The 12584-nt window shown below is 42.0% G+C and overlaps 1 protein-coding gene across 1 annotated transcript in view; it reads right to left on the reverse strand.

The window, feature by feature from the left end:
- Nucleotides 1-12584, reverse strand: part of FBXL17 (F-box and leucine rich repeat protein 17) — a 492871-nt gene that overhangs the window by 191663 nt on the left and 288624 nt on the right. The window contains exon 8 of the mRNA XM_069964681.1: nucleotides 12398-12474. Coding sequence (XP_069820782.1) covers nucleotides 12398-12474 — 77 coding nt within the window. The remainder of the gene's footprint in view (nucleotides 1-12397; nucleotides 12475-12584) is intronic.

A 12584-nucleotide genomic window follows, 5' to 3' on the forward strand; every position in this document is an offset into this window, starting at 1 on the left:
TATAACTGGTCAGTGCAAATCTATTTAACAAGTTCTGGGGGGGGGGGGGGGAGATAAAAGTAATATCATGCTCTTACCTCTCCCGCTCCATCGCTGGTGGCCGCATACCACTGCTCCGATCCCCGGGACTCCGGCCGCCTCCTGGTCAGAGCCAGACCCAGGTCCAGGTCCTACGGTCCGCTAGTGGGACCCTGCTACAACCAGTGACAGGCTAAGCCGACCTTACACATCGCGACCCAGGTTCCCACTGAAACCAGGAGGCGGCTGGTGACCCGAGGATCAGAGCATCAGTATGCAGCCACCAGCGCTGGAGCGGCAGGGGCATAGCTAGGAATTAATGGGGCCCTATAGCAAGAAATTGTACTTAGCTGCATGAATCCTGCACACCCTCGATACACACATGACCCACCGCAGTCCCGCGGCATTTCATTCCCCAGATGCCCGGTGCATGAGTGATGTCACTGGCGCACCAGGGACTTAGGAGAACAAACGCTGAGGGACTGCACCAGATCATGTGAGCCTGTGCATCAAGAGAGAAGGGGGGATTTCGCATTCTTGTGGCGAGAGTTGCAATGCTGCTTCTGGCCAAAAGAGAAATGTGGGTGCTGGGAGCTGTAGCCACCATGGAGGAAGACCACGCTTTGCTGCGGGCCTGGAAGCAGTTGCATGGTCTGCCTCCATGGTATCTACAACACTGTCTACTGGTATACTTTATCACACCAATTAGCAAGACGTCATATTTTACTTTACCATCAGGTAATTACTGAATTTATATTAATAGATACAGCATTGCAACTATAGATACAGCACTGCCCATAGATGTTCTGAGGGGGAAAAAAATCACTCTCATTTACATTGACTTTATTGTCTCTTCCCACAATCCCATGGAGCATTTCTTCTAAGGAAGAATGTCTCCGACATATGGAATTTGAGAAAGGCACCATACGTTGGCCTGTGTATTACCTAATGCTTCATAGTTAGGAACCTGGGATTTGGTTTGGGAATTCATAGTCTTCTGTATGAAGTTGTGTAACATTTTCCATGATGCAACTCTGTATAGATAAATAATAGTATGTCCTCCAGCTGTATAGTGTACATAGTGTTGTGAATATGTATTGGAGGGCTATAAATTTAACATATAGGCCCCTCAAAGGGATACAGAGCAGGTTATGCAGTTTTAGTATAAAGAATCCATGCTGAATTAGACAATGTAAAGTAAATTATTTTTTTATTTTTTTTTTCCGCTTTTTGATGAGGGGGACAGGCTACATATTAAATAAAGACCAGCCAATTTACTACTGCAAAGGATGAGCTTTTAAAGTGTAATCCAACCATTGCAAACATGGTTAATGCCACTAGAAGAGTGCAAACGATGAGCTTGTGGTTCGCTTGTATAAGTGATTAATTACGATGAAACAACCACTCAGCTCGCGTATAGATTAGCCTCATGAAAACAAGATCAGACCTAAATGGGGGTTGGGGGTCAACGATGATGTAAATCAGTAAAAGCTCTACAATCACTTCGCCTGGGGGACCAGTGATTAACACGCTTTCTACACTGGATTTATGAAGATCCTATAACCATTCTTCACATGTCAACCTTAGGGAGAGGTACTCACACACTGTATATGAGTTAATGCTGACCTTCTTACCGAGGCTTAGATGGGACACTATACATTGCCAATCACCTAATCATGGACTGACATTGATGGTGATTTAAAACGTCCGTCCATTAAAACTATCTGTCCAATTTCCATGATGGGCATTATAGTTTGCAAATCAAGTGTGTGACACCCCAGTATTGCACATAGGGTATATATTAATTAAGACCCAGGCTAACCGTGATACCGTTTACAGAGTGACTTTACCACCCAGCATGCTGTTACATCTCTCTCTAGAAAAAGCACTGAACTGACATTTTAATGTATAGTACTTTACATTGTCTTCCAGGTGTGTCTATGCACTAACATAGTAGCCAAACTGAACACACAGAGGTGTAATGTGATATCAAAGGGGATGGATGGTGCAGCAGACAGATGAGTACAATGTAGAGAAGCTATAGGAACTGATAATAACAACATACAGCACTATATCCAATTCCCATAGTTGGGCCCAGGAGGTTTCTTTGCTACAAAGTCCAAAAATATAAGGATTGACTACTAACAGGAAAATCAGTCACAGCGATACACAGGCAGGGATACATACCAGCTTCCGGTAAAATGCAGACAAGCCACAATAATATAAAGTAAAGGGGACGTTCCATGTAAAACTATTGCTAAACAGGATTTTACAGTATTTAAACCCATGCAGCCTCCCATATATAGCATTGCAGTTTGCCTGCATCCTGCTGGGTACTGGTTTTAAAGGGGTACTTATTGTCAGGGTCGCTTCTGCCATGAGGCGGAATGAGGATTCCGCCTCAGGCGGCAGATTCTGCAGTCCTGAAGGGGGCGGCATAATCTTCCCCCAGTTGTCATTTTAGTTAAGCTTAACTTAACTAAAATGACAGCAGCCCCTGACTCCTAACCATCCCCCGCTCTAGCAGCGAGCGATCTATAAAGCCTCCACTGCCCATGCTTTATCCTCACTCACCAAAGCAGCAGTAATCAGCAGGGAGGATCGGAGGTCCGGCTGGGGTGAATATCACTTGTGGCCCCACATCACCCCCTCATCCTCGGACCTCTCAGCAGCACTCTCACCCGTATGTCCTATCCCCTGCTGTGCTCTGTGTATAGCTGTGCTGTGATGCTGTGGCAGATATCTGTATGTAACTGCTGCACTAACCTGCCGATCTCATGTGCAGTGGGGCTGAATTCCACTGCTGAACTGTAATGGTCGTGTGGATGAAGTTTGTCCTCGGGGAGACAGACACTGTGTCCCAGAAGCACAGATATGTTCCCATTAGCTGCCTGAAAGGGGCGCCATACCTGCACATTGTCAACCAATTTGGACTTAGACAGCGCCCCTGTGCTTCTGGGACACAGTGTCTGTCTCCCCGAGGACAAACTTCAACCACACGACCATTACAGCTCAGCAATTCAGCCCCACTACACATGAGATCGGCATGTGAGTGCAGCAGTTACATACAGACATCTGCCACAGCACAGCTAGTGATACACAGAGCACAGCAGGGGGTAGGACATATGAGCAGGGCCAGCGTTTAGGAGGGAAGGGGGACAAACAGGGCAATTACCCCGAGCCTCCATCCCCAAGGGGCCCCCCCTGCAGTTGCTTTAATGCCAGCAAGCAGTAGCAAAGTGTACTGTGAAAATGCTGCTTCTGGCCGATGTGTCCCAGTGCCTGGTCCACCTTAAGTAACCTTCTTCCTTAAGAATTACCCCCTCCCCCTCTCTCCTCTCTCCCCTCTGACAGGCCTCCTGCTTCCGGGCTAGCAGCACATGTCGGGACGGTAAGGGAGAACGGGCTGACTGCAGATACAGTGCAGCTCCCTGTATATAGAATACATCTCCCTCCCCTACAGACCTGCACCCTGACCCCTGCTCTGAATGAAAGGCAAGTGTAAATGTGTATGTGTGTGTCATGTCAACATTGTGCATGTGTAATATGTGTATATTGGGTGCACTGTATGTTATACAGGTGTGTGTGTGTGTGTGTGTGTGTATTGTAGGTGTGGATAGGTGAGTGTGTGTGTTGTAGGTGTGGATAGGTGAGTGTGTTAGTTTTTATTTTTATCATCATATGACCTGCTATGTGCCCTGTATACGGCCATCATATGACCTGCTATGTGCTTTGTATACGGCCATCATATGACCTGCTATGTGCCCTGTATACGGCCATCATATGACCTACTATGTGCCCTGTATACGGCCATCATATGACCTGCTATGTGCCCTGTATACGGCCATCATATGACCTGCTATGTGCCGTATATTGCCATCATATGACCTGCTATGTGCCCGTCTATTGCCATCATATGACCTGCTATGTGCCCGTGTATTGCCATCATATGACCTGCTATGTGCCCGTGTATTGCCATCATATGACCTGCTATGTGCCCATGTATTGCCATCATATGACCTGCTATGTGCCCGTGTATTGCCATCATATGACCTGCTATGTGTTGTATACTGCCTTCATATGACCTGTTATGTGCCCTGTATACTGCCATCATATGACCTGCTATGTGCCCCTATACTGCCATCATATGACCTGCTATGTGCCCGTGTATTGCCATCATATGACCTGCTATGTGTCGTATACTGCCTTCATATGACCTGCTATGTGTCGTATACTGCCTTCATATGACCTGCTATGTGCCGTATACTGCCTTCATATGAACAACTACAGAGAGGGGAGGTATACAGTACTGAAAACTTGGAAACTTCGAAACCTCTTCTGTGTTGTCCTCACCCAGGATGATAGGTAGTGCCTAAAAATGGCAAATTATGGTGGTTTCGCCTCAAGCAGCAGAATGCCTAGAATCGGCCTTGCTTATTGTAGGTTGTAGCCTAGTTTAAAGAGATGGGTTTTCAGGTTGGTTGAGCAGTTCCAGGTTGGTTGAGCAGTTGCTCAGTAAAACAATTCTCAAAATGTATTGCTTTCCCTAAGCTGTTTATTACAGTCCTCCCACCCCGCCTCCTCCCTTCCTCCAGCACTCCTGCCACCTCCACGCCCAAAGAACATCTACTTTCACTGCAGCGAAGTTGCAGCAGCTGTCACATCATGCAGAACAAGGCAGCATGTTGTGATCACTACCTAAGATATAAATGTATGGTGACGTAGGCTGAATGGGCAGATCAGAGATGGTGAAGGGGGAGGCTAGACCTTGGAGACTAGATCCAGCCAGGCATCCTGTGACATCAAAGGATGATCCATTGTCTGCTACAGCGTTTCTGTAATCTAGGTTTTCCATCATAAACACCTGAACAGTTACACTAACAAGTTTCAAGCATATAAGCAGTCTTAGGGCCCTATTTCACCGGACGATTATCGTTCAGATTATCGTTAAATCGTTCGAATCTAAACGATAATCGTTCTGTTGAAATGTAGTTAACGATTAACGACCGAACAAGTGATCGTTGATCGCTTTATAAGACCTGGACCTATTTTGATCGTTGCTCGTTCACAAAACGTTCGCAAATCGTTCGCAATGAATAAGACATTGTTCGGTCGTTTGCAATAGATTCGAACGCAATAGCGAATAAACAGCGAAGAAAAACTATTGCAATTACGATCATAAGTAACGATTATCGTTCCATGGAAATGAGTGAACGTTTTCAGGTCTTTCGCAATAGCGGTCGTTTGAGATCGTTAATCGTTAACGATTATGCAAACGATAATCGTCCGGTGGAATAGGGCCCTTATGGTACTTTTACACGGGACGATTGATCGTTCGTTTTTGCACGATAACGGTCGAATTCGAACAATAATCGTACGTGTAAACGCAGCGAACGATCAAACGACCAGCAAAAAATCGTTCATTTTGATCTTTCAACATGTTCTTAAATCATCATTGATCGTTCGCAAAAAATTCGCAGATCGTTCCGTGTAAACATTCTTTCAGCGATTTCACCTATGTGTGAGATAGGCTTAAACGATCGCAAAACGATCGCATAGCGAATTTTCCGTACGATGTATCGTTCCGTCTAAGCGCTGATCGTTATAAAAAAAATATCGTTCATTCAAAATCGTTAATCGTGCGATCGGGCGATTTATCGCACCGTGTAAAAGTACCATTAGGCTATGTCCCCACTTCGTAAAAAACTACTACTGTAGCAGTCATAGCAGCTGCTATGGGGCTCGCTGCATCAGAGCGCCACATTGACTGCTCCTGGTGATTATCTTACGTCAAGTATTATTTCCCATTGAATATCTGGCGCAGTTTTCACTTAATACAAGCAGAGTGTACATCAGCAACATTATACTTGGCAGCGTCTTACCTTACAGTGTGCACAGAGCCAGCTCTGCCTAGCTAACCATGGAGAAAATTACATTTAATGAATATCATGTAACAAAGAATAATTTTTTATGAGGCACAGGAGACTGGATGGGCGGCTTCTGCTGTATTTCCCAAGGAAACATGCAACTAATTAAAACTTATAAAAAGAGAAACAAGTTGTAAGAATGCAATAACACTATAAAAAGACAAAATGAGAATAAAACTCACACTCTGCCAGCTAAAACTAGACTGATCCTAATAACCAAATGAAACATATGTACTTTTACAGACGAAGCACAGCAAGATCAGAGCATGAAAAAATAAATTACGAATCATGCAAAAAAAAAAAAAGAACTGAAAATAAAATATAATACAAATATGATAATAAAAATGCAAGGAAAGCTCGGCTTATAAAGTCTGGCTACACTGCTTTATGATCCCAATCCACTTGTAAAAATTTTATATACAATGTGAAGTGGATCTCTTTGGGCTCAATTATTGGATACCAAATGCCATTTTTGAGAGCACTGGGAAGCCGGCATCATGACAAATGATAGGATACATAGAATCTGTCAACTAATCCTGACAACTCTAATCAGCTTTGTATACTTTACCGTACCTTCGCTTTCATCCACAGAGAACATTGCTGTCTTCTGGTGGTCTCTTCAACATTTTACCTATTTAAAGCTACAGTAACTCGATTTTGCCAATTCCCCTTATACATCTCAACTGTATACCGAGACTACATTTATGTTTTATATCAGATTAATATATAATATTCTCACAATACTCCAGCTTTAAAGACATGTAACAATACCTGTGCTGTTCATGAAACAACAATATATAGTTGTAGATGTCGGTTATTCCTCCTGAATAACATTAAACAATGGGGGTTTCCATTCTCGTTGGAAATATAGTAAATGGGTAGAAGATGTAGGGACACATACCCAGCAGAGACGTCTGTAGAGATGACAGACATTTTAAGGACTAATAGCACAAAAAAAGTTGAATAAAGTATTCAAGAAAATGTTAATTGCCACCTTAGGAAATTACACTGTTACAAGTAAATTGGATGAAAACCTGATTTAATTGGACTGAGGCTAACTTCAGCTGCTCGACCTCTTCCTGTTGTCATTCCAATAGCGCCTGGGACCCTTTGATGATCTCCTCCTGGTCCATGTCTGGACACACAGGGCATGACTGCTTAGTCAATCTGTGGCTGATGTAGGTCATCTCTGAGTGTGTCTAGTGATCAGCTTAAGGTTTTTTACATGAACGGTTTTTGGTCCCTGCATATGGTGCCGGCCTATTCCAGAGCACCAGCCCGGAATGAAGCACTGGGGACGGCCCACCAGCTCCATTGTGACGATCTCCCCTCCCATCTGTGACGCATCTCTATTAGAGTCAGTGGAGATTGTCACAGTGGGGGTTATGCCGCGCCGGTGCTCGGGAATCAAGCAGCAGTTTAAAAAAAGGACCGCGGCACAAGCGCCGGTCTGTTCATGTACAAAATACAAAGCAATGTACCTAGTGGTACATTCGCTGTAACATGTCCTCAGTGTTGAGACATGGACCACTTCTATTGGGTAAGGCCAAGCTGTGATAGGGCTGCCTAGGGATATAGTACAGAGCCCCCAGCATATCCTGCTACCTCTTACTCAAGACTGTAGTGTTGCATGTTGTGTTGTGGCCTGGAGGTCTTTTTTTATGTATAAAATGAATAAAGGTTTTGTTTTAGGTGGATATACACTTCTTCCAATTTTCTAATGATGTATATATGCTTCACAGCAGCTACATGGCCCTTAGGAACGCATGGTCTACTGTTGTTCATTAATCTTTAAAAGAAAACCTGTCAGGTCCCTGAAGCAGTACAAGTAGACACCTTGCAGCAGTAGCTGGCGGCAGGAAGAGGCAATTGAAGTTGTATTTTATAATACTGCAGCATCAAAGGTAACTGAATGCTGTGTCCAACTGCTACACGTAGCTGGGGAGGCTTAGTACTGTTTAAAGTGGTTTTATTACATGAATAGAATGATGCCAGTGTAAGGATGCAGTTTTTTTTTAACTGCAGCCCGGTTCCTGTGCACAGCATTGGTCTATTCCCGAGTAGGAAGCACTAGAGCCGACCCCGTTGGCCCACAGTGTGTCGCTGAGATTGCCACACTGAGGGGCGACAGGACCGTCTCCAGTGCTTTATACCTGGCCAATGCTCGGGAATAGACTGGCGCCGTTTGTGGTAACCGGGTGGCGGTTCGAAGAAACGACCATGCCACTGACATCCCTGCGCCACCACTGGTCTTTTCATGTAAGAAAACCAAAGCGATGTACCTAGTGGTATATTCGCTTTATGGGACTTGACATGTTTTCTTTAAGGCTGGGTTCACACTACGTATATTTCAGTCAGTATTGTGGTCCTCATATTGCAACCAAAACCAGGAGTGGATTAAAAACACAGAAAGGATTTGTTCACACAATGTTGAAATTGAGTGGATGGCCGTCATATAACAGTAAATAACTGCCATTATTTCAATATAACAGCCGTTGTTTTAAAATAACAGCAAATATTTGCCATTAAATGGCGGCCATACACTCAATTTCAACATTGTGTGAACAGAGCCTTTCTGTGTTTTTAATCCACTCCTGGTTTTGGTTGCAATATGAGGACCACAATACTGACTGAAATATACGTAGTGTGAACCCAGCCTCAGGCAGAGTTTTCTAGGCATGCTCTGTGACATGTGAAGAAGTGACTGTGCAGGGAGGGAGAGAATGTGAGATGTGACCATTGTGATTGGTGGACCCTGCGTCATCTGCCTCCAGCATTATAATTGATATTTTCACTTTTCATTGTAATCCTGCCTGTCATCATAAGGTGCTGACTGCCATCTAGGTGTTTCAACATGAGAACATGAAGTATTAGCCTACTGTAAAGTAAAAAATCACTAAAAAAAATCCTTAAAAATACATTTAGACGCAAAAACGTGACTTAACCAATCTGTCATTTCCTGATGACAAATTCCCATTAACTGAGAGTCATCTAATATTTCAGCAGAGAGAAAGTAGTGAATTACAAATGACAACTCCAGCAGCCCTATACTGCACAGAGACCATCCACCTCCCGTACCTATCCTGTAGTAACTTCCCAGACTGCTTGTAATGTATTGCAGAAGATCCATTGTATCCCAAACTGTAAATTCTCCTTTACCAGCCCCTATACACACAGTAACGTGTACATTCACATCTGTTATAAAGTCTATTTCCTAGTAAAATGCTGACCCTAGTGCAGAACTCTGACGCTGACATTATATGTGCCTTAAGGGTAATGTTACTTTGTGCACAAGTTAGTCTACCAATGAAAACTAAACAACATCTAATAAAACCATGATAAACATAGCCGTGCTAGAAAAATGAATGTCAACTAGTTATAGTGTCAGTGGCATGGACGTCTGCTCCTTCTACAAGCATCATGGGGGCAATTACACATCAAAATCGGACAGGACAAGTAATAAATACACATGTGCCTTCGTGTCAGCCGCCGCAGCTATGTGACCCCAACATAGAGGAATGACAATGCGTCCCTGTCCTCCAGACATATTATATACTGCAAAGCAGGTTCTCCCTGCTAATAAGTACTACAGCCCAGGGAAGCCGTGAACTCTAGAAGTAGAGCAGAAAATTGGAAAGACACATTCACAAGTCTATCCATGAGTCCTGTCCTCTCTCACACAGATACATCTTGCCATCAGAGTAATTCATTTGACACACACTCTCCCCTGCAGCTGACTCTTACCAGTCTTTAGTAAAAGATAGGTTTCTTCCTAGCAGTTAACAACTTATCATCTGCTGCCTATTTCAATTCTGCCATTCTTCCCAGTCCCCTCTCCCTGCCTAATGCAATTATTCTATAAGAGAAGGAATAAAAGAAAACTGCAAGAAGACAAAAAGAAGACAAAGGATTAATTCAGGTTACCGATACCTCATGAAAAGACTCAACGTATTGAAATGTAGTTTTTTTTTTCTTTTTTCTCTCCTGTCTTGGTGGACTCAGATGGCCCGAGGCGATGTTTTGTGGCATATTTCATCTCACCAGGCTATCATGATTTCAGCACACAATTTAACCGTGGCACAAAGCCAATTTGTTTTTTTTACCCCCTACGGTTTCAATCAGTTAAAAAAAAAAAAAAAAAAAAAAAAAAAAAAAAAAAAAATATATATATATATATATATATATATATATATATATGTATATATATATATATATATATATATATATATATAGTGAACGTCCTTCTTATAGACAAAATTATTTACGGCAAATATAAGAAATGAAACATTTAAAACTGCATATAATTTTTTTGCTAATTAATAAAAAAACAGCACAATGTAAAGCAACAGCATTATAATAGTATAATGTCTTTATGCTTAGTCCCTGTCTGTTTTGGGGTTTTTTTTGCTTTGTTTTCTTTATTTTTTAACCCTTTAGGATCTATTATTACACATACAGCTTGTTGTAATAGTTTTTATCTTATGTTTTTGTTTAGTTTTTTTTTGTTATTATTATTATTTATTGAAACCTTTCAGGAAGCAGCAAATTTTTATTGTGGGTTGCGATCCCACATTTGCATTTTTTTTACGTTTTGACGCAATTCCTTTTGCTGCAATTCCTTGTCAGTCTGGCCTTTACAATGTGATCAGCATCACCAGGCTTTTCAGATTACGTATTATAAAGAAAGAGGCTGTGTTTCAATATGCCTAGGAATGGTACCAACAGTATAGGGCATAATAAAAGATCACAAGGGGGGGGGTCTGACCTTTGGGGCTCCATGCGACCCCGAAATCCTTGCTGAATGGAACTGCAGATAACAAAAGTGCTGCTGCTACATTCATACTACAGTATACGAAGCTGTTCTTGTGAGCGCACGGTTAGGGGTAGGCGGAGATCGGGTGGGCCCTATCCTTTGGATACTGTTAAGCCTATTCCCTATCAAAAGAAACAGTTATGGCCTAAAGTTATAGGCCAGCGATCAGCCGATGAACAAGAAATTGAAGCTTCAAATTTTTGTGCAATAATTTCTTTTGGGTCCATGGTCTGCTTTCAATTTAAAAATGAGTGGATGAATCCTCACAGCTGATCGAGGCCACTATCCGAAATGCGTCACAACCTACCAGTGAGCAATCACTCTGTTTTTTGCACATATTTTAACAAGATTCTTGCACAAATAAAGCAGGAATTTTTAATAGATCAAGGTGCTGGAACATTTTCCCCTTTTCTATTGTCCTCTGTCTCCAGGTGAAGCTCCACCAGCTTACCACATCATTTCAGGAAGAGATTTTGTCATGACTGGGCATTAATTGTGGTTGTAGCCGTAACTGGACTCTTTTGTACAACTATCATTCCATGTATTATGGTGAATGATTTCAGGTCGTTCCCAAAAGCATTTGCTATTGTTTATCGTTAAATCGGTGAAAACAAAAAATCGATTTGTTTAATAGGAATAAGGCTGGGTTCACATGTATCTGAAAAGCTGAAAGGCTTTTACTGTGGATTGACGCAATTTTTATTGTACATTGGAAACATTTGGAAAAGTTTCACTTTAAAAACTATGTGGCCACCAACCGGATCACAAAACCCTACCATAGCATTAAAAACATACGCTTAGTAATTAACCAATATACTGCTACGTACCCAGTCTAATGAGGAAAACAATAGTTATTACTTGCAATCACTCAGAAATCAGAGCACGTACTGATTAAATAAAGAAATCACTAGCGACTCGCTTGACTGGAGCCATTTTAAAAGAGATTTTCTAGATACTCCATTCCTATAAACAGAGATTTCAGTGCGATTTATAAGGCGCAATAAAAGGTCTAGCCATGGCCCTAGAGAAAATGACATGACCATTGTCATATGTCATACATACATTGTCATATACATGACTAAATTATGGAAGACATGCTTATTTTATTTTATTTTATGTTAATTTATAGTTTGTTTTTATAGAAAGAGAGGAAAGGATAGACGTAATTCAAGGAGGAAAGTAATAATTGTCAGGGTTCTCTGTTCAGCCATGGGTTAATAAGGAATAAACTACGATACACATGTAGAAATACACTCAATATTTACTGATGTCTCTACAAGATACATTAACACCTTCGCAAAAAAAAAGGCAATTATATTGCGTTATTAATGTACACAACAAATGTTGACTAGCTGCTCAATAAATTTCCAGTGTGGAGAAATGTAATTACTTGTAAGTACTATCAGTATGCAGGTATTGTGTACAGGTCAACAATTACTAAACAAGTTAATTTCCTAATTGCTCGAGCCTTGTCAGCTCGCACAATTTACGTAGGTATGGAAGGTGCAGTATACTGTAAATTCTGCATTTATTGCCCGTCACCAATATTTCACACTAAGCTGAACATGTGCTTAAAACAGCTCATAAATAAATGTGGCTAAGTGGATGCAGCTGCCAAAGAGAATAAAGAATTAGATACCGTGATCTGTGATCTTGCACGTTACTAAGTAGAGCTCTTTCAGGCTTCGGCCTTCCTTTGCAATAACTTCTACACATCTGTACAGAAAATAGAAGAAAAATGTGTTGAATGAAAAATGCACTCTCACTTGTCATTCAAGAAGATGTCAGCTCTCCGCTCCACGTCGGTTATAGTAAATATGGGTATG

Source organism: Dendropsophus ebraccatus, chromosome 3 (genome assembly GCF_027789765.1).
Source record: "Dendropsophus ebraccatus isolate aDenEbr1 chromosome 3, aDenEbr1.pat, whole genome shotgun sequence".
NCBI lineage: Eukaryota > Metazoa > Chordata > Amphibia > Anura > Hylidae > Dendropsophus > Dendropsophus ebraccatus.